The following is a 16112-nucleotide window of genomic DNA, read 5'->3' as shown; positions in this document are numbered from 1 at the left end:
GTAAGCTTTTATCACTGTCTCTATAGCTTTCATTGCCTGTCAGTCACCGGCCTTCCTCCCCTCACTTCCTGTCCTGGTGACACAACAGGAAATCAAGAAATCTTCCCACTGGGGACACAGACCCACCTGACAAAAGATTTCCCTCCTTCTAAACTCTTAGGTTGGATTTGGTATCCATCCACCAATCCTCTGGCAGATGGTGGAAGCTTCACACATGGTCATAGGCAAAGTGATGGTAAAAATCAAAATGACACTTTTTTTTTTTTTTTTTTTCACCTTCATGTGTAGAATTCAATTATTTAGTCTTTTCTAACCTATTCTATTTGAATAAATTTTATTCGAATTTCAGAAGATGGTTCTATTCTATTTTTTTATATTCTATTGTTTTTTTCCTATTCTATTCTTTTATTTTCTATTCTCTTATTTTCTATTCTTTTATTTTATATTCAATTTTATATGGTGTAAGCGTCAGACATGGTCACAGGCAAAGCGACAGTAAAAATCAAAACGACATTTTTTTTTTTTTTTACCTTCATGTGTAGAATTCAATTATTTAGTCTTTTCTAACCTATTCTATTTGAATTCATTTTATTCGAATTTCAGAAGATGGTTCTATTCTATTGTTTTTTTTTTCTATTCTCTTATTTTATATTCGATTTTATATGGTGTAAGCTTCACGCAAAAGCAACGGTAAAAGTCAATACGACACTTTTTTTTACCTTCATATGAAGAATTCTATTTTTTTTTCTAACCTATTCTATTTGAATTAATTTTATTCCAATTTCAGAAGATGGTTCTATTCTATTTTATATATATTTTATATTCTATTTTTTTTTTTTCCTTTCTTTTATTTTCTATTTTGATTCTGTTGTACTCTATACTCTATTTTTTTCTAATATTTTATTCTCTGTTCTATTATTTTATATTCTATTGCTTTATTCTCTATTATATTTTATTCTATTGTTTTATTTCATATTCTATTTTATATTCTATTGTTTTCTATTCTATTCTTTGCTTGGTTGTTTTCAAATTTGATCCAAATTTAGTTTTTGTTATTCTGAATTCGTTACTATTGTATTTCGGATACATCCAAATTTCGATTCGTTACGAAATGAACCGCACATGTGTAGAATGCATAAAAGGTAAAAAAAATAAATAAAAAATCTTTGATCCTCAAAGAAGAGCTCCACCCAAAAGTGGAAACTCCACTTATTTGCCTCCTGCCCCCCTTCTCTGCTACATTTTGCACCTTTTGGGGAGGAGGGAGGGAGCGGGTACTTGGTTTTGACCGATACCCACACATGGTCATAGGCAAAGTGACGGTAAAAATCAAAACAACGCTTTTTTTTTTTTTAACCTTCATGTGTAGAATTCTATTTATTATTTTCTAACCTATTCTATTTGAATTCATTTTATTTGAATTTCAGAAGATGGTTCGATTCTATTTTATTATATTCTATTGTTTTTTTTTTCTATTCTATTCTTTTATTTTATATTCGATTCTGTTGTACTCTTATTTTCTAATAATTTATTCTATTTTATATTCTATTCCTTTATTAGCTATTATAGTTTATTCTGTTTTTATTTTATATTCTATTGTTTTCTATTCTTTGCTTGCTTGTTTTCAAATTTGATCCAAATTTAGTTTGTTATTTTGAATTTGTTTAACCACTTTACCCCCGCTCACTTTGCTGCTACTGCAGCAAAGTGGCTCGTTCCCGTCCAGCGACGTAGACCCACGTCGCTGGACTCCGCCCCTAGTGGGCGGCGCGCGCGCGCCGCCGGAGGCTCGCTCCCGCTGTTTTCAGTCACAGCGGGAGTCGGGCCAGGGGAGGAGCTGCGGCGATTGCCGCTGCTCTTACCCGATCGTCGGGGATCGAGTCTGGAGATCCGCCCGCTGTGTGTAAACAAAGCGGGCGGATCTCTGAAGTGACAGGCAGGGTCAGATTGCAGGGTTCAGCATAGCTGAACCCTGGATCTGTCCTTGTGTCACTCAGTCACCCCCCCCCCCCACACGTCAGTAAGCACCAGGCATACATTAACCCCTCCCTCTCCAATAAAATTAACCCCTTCCCTGCCAGTGTCATTTTTACAGTAACAGTGCATATGTATAGCACTGATTACTGCAGTAATGTCACTGGTACCTCCAAAAGTGTCAAAAATGTCAGTCAAGGGTCCGATCTGTCCGCCGCAATGTCGCAGTCCCGCAAAAAAAAAAAAAAAAAAAAAAAAAAAAAAAAATCGCAGATCGCCGCCATTATGCGTTAAAAAAAAAAAAACCACCAAAAATGACAGAAATCTTTCCCTTTGTTAGTAAACGCAATAACTTTTGCGCAAACCAATCAAAATACGCTTATTGTGATTTTTTTTTTTTACCAAAAATATGTAGCCAAAAATTTAAAAAAATTTTGATTTTTACATTTTTTTGGGGGGAATTTCATATAAAAAAAAAAGTGAAAAATATTGTTATTTTTTCAAAATAAACGCTCTTTTTTTGGTTATAGCGCAAAAAGTAAAAATCGCACAGGTGATCAAATACCACCAAAAGAAAGCTCTGTTTGTGGGAAAAAAGACGTAAATTTCGTTTGGGTACGGCGTCGCACGACCGCGCAATTGTCAGTTAAATTCGCACAGCGCCAAATCGCAAAAAGTGGCCTGGACGGAAGACAGCAAAATCCTCCGGTGGTAAAGTGGTTAAAGCGGAGTTCCACCCAAAAGTGGAACTTTTGCTTTAGGTGTTCCTACCCCCCTGACATGCCACATTTGGCATGTCATTTTTTTGGGGGGGGGGGCGGGTACCTAGTTTTGACAGGCACCCGCTCCCACTTCCGCTCGGAGCGCCGCGGCGCCCTGAGCGGAAGTTCTCCTCTCCCCCTCCCTCCCTGCAATCTTCTGGGACACGTCAGAGGTCCCAGAAGATTGCCGGCCAATCACGGCGCGCAGCTGTGAAGCCGCAAACTGTAACAGCTGGGTGCCCACACCAGTGATGCCGGCGCCGAGGGAGAGGATCGAGGCTTCGGGCGGCCGCATCGCTGGACCGTTGGACAGGTGAGTCAAATGTCTGGAACTCCGCTTTAAATTAGTTACTATTGTATTCCGGATACATCCAAATTTTGATTCGGTATGAAATGAACCGCACATGTGTAGAATGTATGAAGGTAATAAAAAATCTTTGATCCTCAAAGAAGAGCTCCACCCAAAAGGGGAAACTCCACTTATTTGCCCCCCTTCTCTGCTACATTTGGCACCATTTGGGGGGGGAACCTGATTTTGACCGATACTCACACATGGTCATAGGCAAACCGATGGTAAAAATCAAAACGACACTTTTTTTTTTTTTTAAACAAAATGTTATTTGAAATCCACCTCTGGTAATTAAAGCGTACCTGGTCTACGGGAAACATCTCCTTCACCTTCTCCTCCGTCAGCGTCTTAAAGCACCAAATACTCAACAAAGGCGTTAGATACTCACACATTAATACCGAATATTAAAACATCAACTACAGAGTTCACAAAAATGTTGGAAACCAGAACACAGGACATGAAAACCAGACACGATCCCCATGCAATATAAAGGTCAGCGATTTTATAATGCACCATGACACAGGCAGTCCACGCTCCGCCCTTTAATAGTAGTAGTTCAGTTTTTGGGTGGTGGACCGGTCCGTGTAATATCTTCTCAGGACTCGTAGCGCTGTGCCACGTGCGCACACACAGTGTAAGGTTATCGCTGTTAGCATTAACACGTAACTCATGCGGAGGGGTCACACACGAGTCTAGACCTATCCCGCCCCTAGCTGGGAGGTGTGGTCTTCTCAGTGCAGAGGAAGTGCTTGCCCTCCGCCCACGCGTTTCGCTGCGTCACCCAAACCCCCTCCCACCCCCATGCTCCGTACATTCACAAAACACTAAACCACGGAAAACATCTGCGGGGTCTCCGTCTGCCCCACGCCGCCCTTTTGGTGGGGCTTCACGTCTTTGGAAAGAGATGGTATGAGTTTGGTCCAGTTCTCCGACCGGCACGGGGGGGCTCAGAATACGGTGCATTTCTTGCCGGGCCGCTTGACGGGTGGAGGGCAGAGGACGGCACGGATGGCCTCATCGAAGACGGTCTTTAAGCCACGTTGGGTGAGAGCCGAACACTCCAGGTACTTGACGGAGCCTTGTGCAAAAAAAAAGAGGAAAGGTGATTAGACCTCGGTAAGGGAAAATTCAAATTGCCATTCTAATTTATTCTTTTCAAGTTTTGGAAGACTGTTTTATTCCTTCTATGTCATTCTATTTTTTTTCTATTATTTTCTCCTTTTTCTATTCTAATTCAAATTTCAGAAGATGGTTATATTCTATTTTATACTAATCTATTCTATTTTTTTCTATTCTCTTCCTATTCTATCAAATTTCAGAAGACTGTTATATTATATTTATTCTAGTCTATAGTTCTATTCTTTTCTCTTATTTTCTATTCAAATTTCACAAGATGGTATATTCTTTCTATTTTATTCTAATAAATTCTAATTGTATTATTTATTTTCTAATCTGTTCTATTTGAATTTATTTTATTCGAATTTCAGAAAATTGTTCTATTTTATTATATTCTATGTTTTTTTTTTCTATTATCTTCTATTTGATTCTGTTCTGTTGTACTCTATTCTTTTCTAATATTTTATTCTCTATTCTATTATATGCTATTCCTTTATTTTCTATTCTTGCTTGTTTTCTAATTTGTTCCGAATTTTGTTTCGAATTCATTTAAATTAGTAAAGCCTCGTACACACGTACCGATCGTCGGCCGTAAATATTCGGCCAACGACCAATCGGCCGATTGTATGCTTGTTAGTATGATTCTTCCGACAGCCGACAGCGCATTTTCGGCCGAACAGAATCTGTCGTGCAGGCATTAAAATTTTTGTTGGCCGACACCAGAGCAGCCGATTGTTCGCCAGTCAGTACAGAATTCGGCCGACAATCAGCAGATTTGCAAGACTGGGCATGCTCAGAGGAGAAAAAAACACACGGAAAGTTAACCATCACATGACATCACTTCTGCAGTCGGCTGTTGTTGGCCGACAAAATTCGTGTGCAGTCTTTTGCATTTTTCAACAGACACGACAGCCCTGGACAAAAGACGGCCGATCGTTCGGCCGACGATCGGTACGTGTGTACGGGGCTTTACTATTATAATTGAGATCCAGTAAACCCATGTTATATTGCGGTTCAGTTTTCACGGTCCCGGTATTTTGCGTTTTTTTTTTTTTTTTCTGTAAGACCTATTACTATTGTTTTATTAATGAAATATTTTTGTGTTTTCCATTGCTCTTGTTCTGTCTTTCAGTATCTTTTATGTGTTTAAAATGTGTCAAAAAGTGAAAGTGGGCGCTGGTGCTAGTGTATTTGAATGGTCAACTGATCAATAAAGTGACTGTGTGCTGGAAGAATATATTATAAATATAGGTCCAAATAGTACAGGGGGGTTTACAACCACTTTAATGTATCCAGTAGGTGATTTAAAGAGACACGGTCACTTTTACCCAATAAAGGACAATGTTTTACTATAGACCTCCCAAGCCCCACCCAGCAGGGTATATTCACACATTTTGTGCTAATTAGTTTGCACTCTTCCAGACCCCTTGCACCAATGCTCAATTAGATCATAGAATCCAGGGATGGGGGGTTGGGGGCGCACATGTGACCTGCCTGTGTGACAGTGCCTCCGGCTCAAGATGCCAATTTTAAACTCAAACATGTCACGTGGGTGGGCAGTGACCCCATCCAACACTGGAACACAGGGAGTTATTAGGATAGTAGAGTGTACCTTTGTTGTGGGGGGAGAGAAGACACCAAAGATTTACCAAAGGCAAATAGACTGTGCACTTTGCAAGTTCAGTTGCTCCAGAGCTTAGTAAATGAGGCAAAGCTCTACTTTACAAAGAATACCCAATCACATGCAATAAAAAAAATAAAAAAAAAAACAGCATTTTTGCTTTCACATGATTGGATGATGGAGATCAGCAGCGCTTCCCTTCTTTAACCACTTGCCGACCGCCGCACGACTATTTACTGCGGCGGTCAGCCCCTCACAGGCAGAGTGACGTAGGTCTACATCGCTAGCCTGTGAGGGTCGAGGGAGCGAGCGCGCGCCCCCGCGTGGTCACGGACCCCCCCCCCGCGCGTGTGACCGGCGGACCCGATGTCCGCAGGTCACTCGGCGATCGTCGGAGGAGAGGGAGAAAGCCAGGCGGCTTGTGTAAACAAGCCGCCTGTCATTCTCCCCGGTGTATGAATGATGATCTTACGGTTCTACTATGTAGAACCGTTGATCACTGTTCATACATCTGAAGCCACAGCCAATCACAGTTAGAATCACGCCCCTAGGGACACACATAGCCCCTCCCTCTAAAAAAAAGTTAACCCCTTCACTGCCAGTGTAATTTTACAGTAACAGTGCATATATATATAGCACTGATTACTGTAGAAATGTCACTGGTAACCCCAAAAGTGTCAAAAATGTCAGTCAAGGGTCCGATCTGTCCGCCGCAATGTCGCAGTCCCGCAAAAAAAAAAAAAATTGCAGATCGCCGCCATTATGCGTTAAAAAAAAAAACAACAACAAAAATGACAAAAATCTTTCCCTTTGTTAGTAAACGCGATAACTTTTGCGCAAACCAATCAAAATACGCTTTTTGCGATTTTTTTTTTTTTTTTTACCAAACATATGTAGCATAAAACAAATTGGCCGAAAATGTTAAAAAATTTTGATTTACAATTTTTTTGGGGGGAATTTCATATAAAAAAAATGTGAAAAATATTGTTATTTTTGCAAAATTGACACTTTTTTTTGTTTATAGCGCATGATCAGAAAAAAAAAAAAAAAAAAAAAAAATCGCACAGGTGATCAAATACCACCAAAAGAAAGCTCTGTTTGTGGGAAAAAAAGGACGTCAAATTCGTTTGGGTACAGCATCGCACGACCGCGCAATTGTCCGTTGAAGTCATGCAGTGCCGAATCGCAAAATACCCCCTGGTCTTTTAGCAGCCAAATCCTCCGGGGCTTAAGTGGTTAAAGTAGATCTCCACCCCCCAAATCTTTTTATATATATATATATATATATATATATATATATATATATATATATATATATATATACACATATACACTCCTGCTTACTGGTTGCGAGTCCTGCACAGTTAAGATACTTACGATCTCAGTAGATCCAGGGTTGTCCTGCTGAAAACCTTTTCTCTTCTGCCCCCTTCTCGGTCCTGTGCCACCATCTTCTTGCCTGACATCATCAGAAACCTGCGTGCTCTTCCAGGTTCAGCTGGCAGCTCTCCTGATGATGCGCCCCCCTCCTTTTTTAACCACTTGCTGACTGCCCGCCGCATATATACTGCGGCAGGCTGGCTCGGCTGTAGGGCGATCCTGGGGGCACGCGTGCGCCCCCAACTGCCAGCAGGGAAGCCGATTCATTGCTGCCGAGCACCCGTGGAGAGAGAATGGTGGTCTGCTGTTGTAAACACAACAGACCGTTGTTCTCTCTGGAATCAATACAAAAGCGCCTGTGTTCCTCCTATTTAGGATCACAGGTCTCTTTGTTGCTTACACAAGCCCATCCCGCTCAGTTAGAAAACACCCCCTAGGCATACATTTAACCCTTTAATCGCCCCTGGGTTAACCCCTTCCCTGCCAGTGACATTAGTACTGTAAAAGTGCATATTTTTAGCACTGATTACTGTATTAATGTCACCGGTCCCCCCAAAAATGTCAGTTAGGGGTCCGATCTGTCCGTCACAATCCCGCTAACAAATCGCTGATCGCCACCATTACAAAAAAAAATAAAAATGACAAATCTTTCCCCTAGTTTGTAGACGTGATAACGTTTGCGCAACCCAATCAATATACTCTGTGTAGAAGATTTAACTAAACTCTGGAGCAACTTGCAAGTCTATTTGCCTTTAGTAAACCAATCCTATTGTCTCGGTTATAGCAGGCCTGTCACAAGGGGCACGATGAAGACATTTACTGCAGATGGAGCCATTGAAAATGAAAATATGAACAATAAAAAAAGAAAAAAAACACATGCCTGATCCACTAATAATGGAACAATTTAGTGCAATGTCTTACCTATTTCTCGTGCCATAGCCAGACCCTGAGGATACGTAATTGGTGACAACCGCTTGTCCCTCAGCCGTTCAATGGTGTCCTTGTCATCTCTCAAGTCCAGTTTTGTACCCACTAATATGATGGGGGTGTTGGGGCAGTGGTGTCTTACTTCTGGGTACCACTAAATACAAAAACAGATTGAGTTCAGAAAATAAAGCTTGACTTTCACATTTCTTACCAATAGCTGTTTTATTAGCTGCACCTGCTAGTGAACACAAATGGCCAATCATGAGGTTGTACTTCATGCCCAAAGCAGGCAGACATGGGGGGGGTGCACTGCGATATGCAAACTAATCTGGGGGTGTCAATAACTTTGTATTGACACCCTCTGCGATTTGCATATGGCAGTGTGAACTGTCTGCGGGTGGAATGCGATGCGGGAACCCGCAGTGGATTCCAGTGTTCTCGTGTTGCATGTGTGTGTGAACTGGCACTGAGTGCTGGTTCACACTTCTGCGCTGTGAATTCTATGAGAATTTAAAGCTGTACATGGTGCGAATTCGCATTGCAATATCTGCTTGCCATATGGGATTTCAATGCGAATTTAGTGCAAATTTCTGAGGGGGAATGATCACATCTGCGATTTTGTTTCTATAAAACCTAGGCAGAACATTTTTTTTTATTTTTTGCAGTAATTTTAAACACTGGACTGCGATTTTAATTTGGTCCTATAGAAGTCTATGCAGCTGAAATTTGCACCACACTAAACTCGCACAGGACCCTTTCTTGAACCAGATCAAATTCGCACCGCATATGAACAGCCTTCATTGGAAATAATGCTTTGTTAGAGGACATGCAAATCTATGCTTTTCAAATCGCATCTCATCTGCACAGAATTCGCATAAGGGGGAAACGCCATTAATCTATACACCCCATAACAAAGGGCCGTCTTCACCTGTGCGGGTGTTCTGTGTAGCTCTGTGCAGACAGCCTGTTCTAATCAATGACAAGCAGCTGGCTGCATGGACCTGCATAGATTTCCTGGTACATCCGGAAGATCCATGCAGTTAGGTGCCTGTCACCATGTGACCATGCTGCCTGCATGGGACATCCGTGCATCCTGCATGGGACACCCGTGCATCCTGCATGGGACACCCGTGCATCCTGCATGGGACACCCGTGCATCCTGCATGGGACATCTGTGCATCCTGCATGGGACATCTGTGCATCCTGCATGGGACATCTGTGCATCCTGCATGGGTAAAGATGGCCCTTCATATGGTGTATGGATTAGTGGTCGACCGATATCGGATTTTCGTTGCCGATACCGATATTTTGGCCATTGAATATCGGTATTGGCCGATATTTTTGTACATTTAAAAAATGTTTTTATTTTTTTATTTTTAGCACTTGACAGGTACTGTTGTGGAGGGATCTAAAAGACCCCAAACCCCTCCTCTGCACTTAAAAGCATTCAAAACGCCAAGTTTGGCTGTTTTGAATGCTGTCATTTTTTTTTAATCTGGCGCCGAGTACCTGGAAGTGATGTCATGACATCACTTCCGGGTCTTTACATGGAGACCCAATCCGAGCCGAATGCAGCTTTGATCAAGTCTCCTCTTCGGCGGCCGTGCAGGTAGGATTCCTGGATCTCCCAGTGGGACTGGAGACCCAAGCGGAAGGCGGCGCGGGGGTGACGACATCCCCTCCTGCTCCTTGTAATGACAGCCGAGCGGCTTCTCAACCGCATCGATTGTCATTACAAGACAGCCGACCGTTGGCTATGGACGCCGGTACCGGGGTGATGCCTCTAGCTGCAGACATCACTCCGATACAGCACTTTCCCGAAATATCGGTAATCTCCGGGACTGATTCCGGTATATCGGGGAAAGTGCAGATCCGCCCTCGATAGATCGGCTTTGCCAATAATCGGTCAATCCCTAGTATCGATCCATTTGCCTGTGTGAATGAGGCCTATATACATTCTCCAGTAAGTTGAAGTGAAATTTAGTTTTTTGACGGAAACTCTGCATGACATTATCAGCTATGTAATACTAAAGACTCAGCATTCCATAGACACAGCTGTACTCAATAGATTGCTGTGTTCCCAAGAGTAAAAGCAGACAAAAAAAAAGGTAGATATTTTACAGAAATTACAAACTTAATTTGTAACCTAACCCATCGATTTAACAGTTTCCCAAAACAGTTACATTCAAGGCATGTCATAAATGATAACGGACACAGTTGCTTGTGTTCTCAATTGAACTGTCAGGCCATCAAATGGTTGGTGTCATTAACTTATCACATATACTGCACCTTAGCAGCAGCAGATCAAAACAGATTCTAAGATGGCAGCTTCCTTGGCTCTAAAGAATGGGAGGGTTTAGTTCCACTTTAAACATTTTACCACCAAGTCATACAATACCCAATGTGTCCTATAGGAAGGCCGGCCTTTGTTACCTTTGCTCTGACGTTTTCGAATGATGCTGGACTGACGAGGGAGAAACAAATCAGGAAAACATCCTGAAAGAAGCCAAAATTGCAATATAAGAATTACCTGCACATGTTAAATCTGAACACAAGGCAAACAGCTAAAATACACAGATGAACTACATATATAGGAGCTGCCACCAAAAAGTTTACATTTCTGTCCATCCAGTCCTGAGATTTACATAGCACTGCCATTCGGATGTCACCACTTTCCCTGTTACCGTTATAGACTGTAGAAAGAATACAGTGGTCGCCTCTCTCCACCCCCAGCCTGTTGACTGGACAGTTAAAAAGCAGCAAGACTGAAGGTGGTCATCCCTCTGCTCTTTCCTTCTATCAGCATGTTACTTGTCGCTACATCTGCATGCAGCACACCGGAGCTAAGGCAGTGCATTTATTTTAAATGTGCCCTCAAACTCGAAAAATAACACCTGTGCTACTTTTGGCAACACATCCAATATGTTTACTTATTTGCTCTTTTTTTTGTAATGATGAAGATTTACAGATCAATCACAAGAGGGAGCTTCCAGTGGCTCTGTGCAATTAGAATAATCTAAAATTGAACTTGATGTTATGGGTTGCTGCACTTATTACCAAGGTTGCTTGAGGTTCCTTGAGCTGTGGCTGACCGATCTATGTGATGTTTGCATAGTTCTGGGTCAAATGCCATTTGGCAGAGTCAGTAGCACAATACCAATTGGCTTTTTATCTGGTGGAAAGAGAGGCATTCCTCTCCATCAATGGAAGGAGGAGAATTCCCACTGATCATCAATGTAATAAACATTCTTCCCATTGGCCACTGATGTAAGGAGCATTCTTCCCTCTGACCACCAATGTAGGGGGCATTCTTGCCACTGACTATCCAATGTAGGGGGCATTCTTGCCACTGACCATCCAATGTAGGGGGCATTCTTGCCACTGACCACCAATGTAATAGACATTCTTCCCACTGACCATCAATGTAAGGAGCATTCTTCCCACTAACCACGAACGTAAGGAGCATTGTTCCCACTAACCACCAACGTAAGGAGCATTGTTCCCACTAACCACCAACGTAAGGAGCATTCGTCCCACCAACGTAAGGAGCATTCGTCCCACTAACCACCAACATAAGGAGCATTCTTCCGACTAACCACCAACATAAGGGGCATTCTTCCCACTGACCACCAATGTAAGGGACATTCTTCTCAATGACCAACAATATAAGGGACATTCTTCCCACTGATTTAAAGAGTAGTTCTCTTGACTGAATAACTACATTTTTTAGGGTACCTTAGTTCCTGGGAGTACCTTAGCACTAGATCCTGAGAGTGGCGTTAAGAGTGTGCTGGATGCTGAGAGTGGCGCTGACTGGGACGTGGGGTGCTGAGAGTGACGCACGCGGCTGAGAGTGACACTGAGTGGGACGCGGGTGCCAAGTGATGCTGAGAGTGACTGTGAAGTAATTGGAATAGGTATAGTATCAGGGGGGCTTGGAGTAGTGTAGGTACCAATTAGCGGGTTATTATCCTCAGAGAGGGTAATAATGTCCGACAGGATTGGGGATGCCACTTGGTGCATATCTTGCTCCATGTATGCGTTCCTTGATGAACCAATCGAGGGCGAATACTGCTGTGTGAGATGTGAGTGACTTGTTTCTCTGGAAGCACAAATCCTGGATCTAGAAAACAAGGTGGAACACTGCGCAGCATTAACAACCTGGAAAGGAGCTTGGACATTACCCAGCAGGTGCTGGCGGAGGTGAGCATAGAGGAGGGAAGAGACATGGAGGCACAGGAGCCGGAGGTAGGCAGTTGGGTGACAGACAGACAGGAGGGATAGAGGGAAGAGCGCTAGGGAGGCAAGTCCTGAGTTGGTACACCCCAATAAATATGCCAAGTTGCATGATGTTGGGGATATAAGCTCACGGGTGGCATTGCTGGAGCAGGCGCCCTCTCCTAGCTGCCAGGGCAGTGACGGCTCCGGTAAAGAAGGGGCAGAGATGCAGGAAAGGTTAGACAGGTAGTGGTAATAGGGGACTCCATTATTTGGAGGACAGAGAGGACAATCTGTCAAAAAGACTGTAGTCGCCGAACAGTATGTTGTTTACCATGCGCTCAGGTTCGGCGGATTGGGTGGACAGATTATTGAGTGGGGCTGGAGAGGCCCCAACAGTCATGGCGCACGTAGGCACCAATGACAGAGTAAGAGGAAGGTGGAGAGTCCTAAAAAACGATTTCAGGGAATTAGCGAATAAATTGAGGAGAAAGACCTCCAAGGTAGTTTTCCCTGAAATACTACCTGTGCCTCGAGCCACACCAGAGAGGCAGAAGGAGCTTAGGGAATTGAACAAGTGGCTGAGGAACTGGTGTAGGAAGGAGGGGTTCGGGTTCATGGAAAACTAGGCTGACTTCAGTGGGTTACCGGCTCTTTAGTAAGGACAGGCTGCACCTTAATTGGGATGGTACAGCTCTGTTGGGAAGAAAGATGGCCACAATGTTGGAAGAGCTTTTAAACTAGGTGTTAGGGGGGAGGGTTCAAAGTATTATGGGAGTCAGCAATGACAATATAACCGTAATGTCAACTCCCGGGTGAATGAATGCTCAAATCACAAACAAAGCATGAGAAAACTTATTGAGAAATCAATATCCACTCATACAACACTGAGGAGTATGCACAAATTCCAGGAACCTAGCTAACAAAATGGAAGAACTGGAACTGTTAGTATATTAGGAGGACCTAGACTTTGTAGGAATAACAGAAACTTGGTTTGACACCTCACACGACTGGTTTGCAAATATTCAAGGGTATTCCTTGTATAGGAAGGACAGGGAAGGTAAAAAAGGGGGAGGGGTATGTCTCTATATCAAAAATGATGTAATTGTGGTAGAGAGGCAGTGGCATACCTAGAGCATTTGGCACCCGGGGCGGATCCTATATCTGGCACCCCCCCCCCCCCCCGACTTTAAAATGTAAAAACACCCACAAAAAAATGTAATGTTTTCAAGAATATATTTCACAGCCCCCCATCACAGTGCCCCTTGCAGTCTGCCCTCCGTCTCTCTAATCACAGTTCCCCTTTTTGCACTCTCTGCCTCCCCTGCACAGTCCTACCTTCAGCATAAATAGATAGCTAATATTAGCAATGTGTTTAGGTTTGAGTAAGAGATTGGAGACTTGCTAAAGGAGATATTCAGAGACTACAGACATGATACAGGAGATGGTCAGAGACTACAGACATGATACAGGAGATGGTCAGAGACTACAGTCATGATACAGGAGATGGTCAGAGACTACAGTCATGATACAGGAGATGGTCAGAGACTGCAGACTTGATACAGGAGATGGTCAGAGACTGCAGACATGATACAAGAGATGGTCAGAGACTGCAGACAGGATACAGTAGATGGTCAGAGACTGCAGACAGGATACAGGAGATGCTCAGAGACTGCAGACATGATACAGTAGATGGTCAGAGACTGAGGACATGATACAGTAGATGGTCAGAGACTGCAGACGTGATACAGGAGATGGTCAGGGACTACAGACATGATACAGGAGATGGTCAGAGACTACAGTCATGATACAGGAGATGGTCAGAGACTACAGTCATGATACAGGAGATGGTCAGAGACTACAGTCATGATACAGGAGATGGTCAGAGACTGCAGACGTGATACAGGAGATGGTCAGAGACTACAGACATGATACAAGAGATGGTCAGAGACTGCAGACATGATACAGGAGATGGTCAGAGACTGCAGACATGATACAGGAGATGGTCAGAGACTGAAGACATGATAGAAGATAGAAGAGCACTAGGGGGGCCGGAGAGCACAGGGGAAGCAGAGAGCACTGGAGGTGCTGAAGGGCACGGTGGGGGTGGGGGGGGACTGGAGAGAATTAAGAGAGGGTTTGGAAAGCATTGTAGGGGGGTTGGAAGGTGCAGGGGGTAGATTGCACTGGGGGGGGACAGGGAGCACTTGGGGGGCGAGCAGGGAAAACCAGGGGGGTGGAGAGCACTGGGGGGGACAGGGAGCACTTAGGGGGGTGGGCAAGGAAAATCAGGGGGTGGAGAGCACTGGGGGGACAGGGAGCACTTGGGGGGAGGGAGAAAGCACTGTGGGGAGTTGAAGAGCATGGGGGGGGGGGGCTAAAGAACAGGGGGGGTCTAGTGCACTGGGGGCTAAAAGCACTGAGGGAGGGATTAGGAGCACTGGAGAAGGTTAAGAACTTTGGCGGGCCAGCAAAAGAAGTTGTATAGGAGGGGGATGGGGCAGCTGTATATAGATGAATTGATCTTTCCCTATTCTTCCTGCAGGAGGGAGAGGAGGAGAATCAGTTATTCAGCAGGCAGCTACAGGAAGAATAGAGAAAGATGAATTCCTCTATATGCAGCAGCCCCATCCCCCTCCTATCCAGCACACACTTTTGCAATGGGCACTCACCTTCTTCCCGCCGAGGCTCCGCCCCTTCTTTCTGCTGAGGCTCCGCCCCCTTATTCCCGCCGCTGCTCCGCCCCCCACTATCAGCACGGACTGAAGGAGCTGCCAGCCACTGCAGCTGCCTTCACACTGCGGGATCTGTCTGACTCTGAACACACCGGGCAGGACACCGGCTGACACCCCCCAGTGAGTGGCACCCGGGGCGGCCCGCACCCCCGCCCCCCCCATTGGTACGCCACTGTAGAGAGGAGTGACATTGTGAAAGGGAAGAGGTGGAATCCGTGTGGGTAGAACTCCACAGGGAAGAAGGGGGAAAGTAATAGTGGGGCCCAACCTGAGTGAAGAGTTGGAGTTGTAACTTTTATCAAAGATAGGAAGGCGGTGAAGCAAAGATGTCATCATAATGGGGGACTTCAATTATCCCGATACAGACTGGGACGTGGGGACAGCTCAATCAATAAAGGCCCGTCAATTCATGAATGTCTTACAGGATAACTTAATGTCTCAATTGGTGGATTCTCCTACTAGAAAGAATGCATTGCTAGATCTATTAATTACGATCCAAGTCTAATCTCAGATGTGGCAATACGGGCCAACTTAGGATCTGAATCACAGGATGCTCACATTTCGCGTAAATCCAGAAAACAAGGCACCCTAAACTTCAGAAGAGCAAACTTTTCTGAACTGTGCTCAATACTAGAGAGCATCAATTGAGACCTAACCCTAGAAACATTGAACACGGAGGAGAAATGGGAATGCTTTAGAAACATAATAAACAAAGGCATCACACAGTGTATTCCAATGGGAAAACAAAAGAGCCAAGGTCAAACCGGGGTGGCTAAACTGTAAAATAAAAATTCTTATTAGAGAAAAAAAAAAAAAAATGGCCTTTAAGAAATACAAAAATGGAGGGGGCACTTTCCAACAATACAAGGAATGTAACATGAAATGTAAAAGCGAAATCAGGGCGGCTAAAAAAAGACTACGAGAGACACAGCAGAGGAGAGAAAAAAAACCCTAAGAAATTCTTTAGATATATTAATAGTAAAAAAGCGAGGTCAGAGCACATTGCACACATAAATAACGATGAAGGGAGG

General features: G+C 43.8%; 1 protein-coding gene across 1 annotated transcript in view; it reads right to left on the bottom strand.

The window, feature by feature from the left end:
- Positions 1 to 3462: 3462 nt before the first annotated feature.
- The window catches only part of RAC3 (Rac family small GTPase 3), a 21255-nt gene continuing 8605 nt past the window's right edge, over positions 3463 to 16112 (bottom strand). Inside the window, exons 4-6 of the mRNA XM_082272039.1 lie at positions 10562 to 10624; positions 8123 to 8282; positions 3463 to 4162 (exon numbers count right to left, since the gene is read on the bottom strand). Of these exons, the coding sequence (XP_082128165.1) occupies positions 4032 to 4162; positions 8123 to 8282; positions 10562 to 10624 (354 nt within the window). The 3' untranslated portion in view covers positions 3463 to 4031. The remainder of the gene's footprint in view (positions 4163 to 8122; positions 8283 to 10561; positions 10625 to 16112) is intronic.

The sequence above is a fragment of the Pelophylax lessonae genome, assembly GCF_965119305.1.
Source record: "Pelophylax lessonae genome assembly, chromosome: 11".
In the NCBI taxonomy this organism is placed as follows: Eukaryota; Metazoa; Chordata; class Amphibia; order Anura; family Ranidae; genus Pelophylax; species Pelophylax lessonae.
The sequence above is the reverse complement of the archived record's forward strand: the minus strand, read 5'-3'. Positions and strand labels throughout refer to the sequence as shown.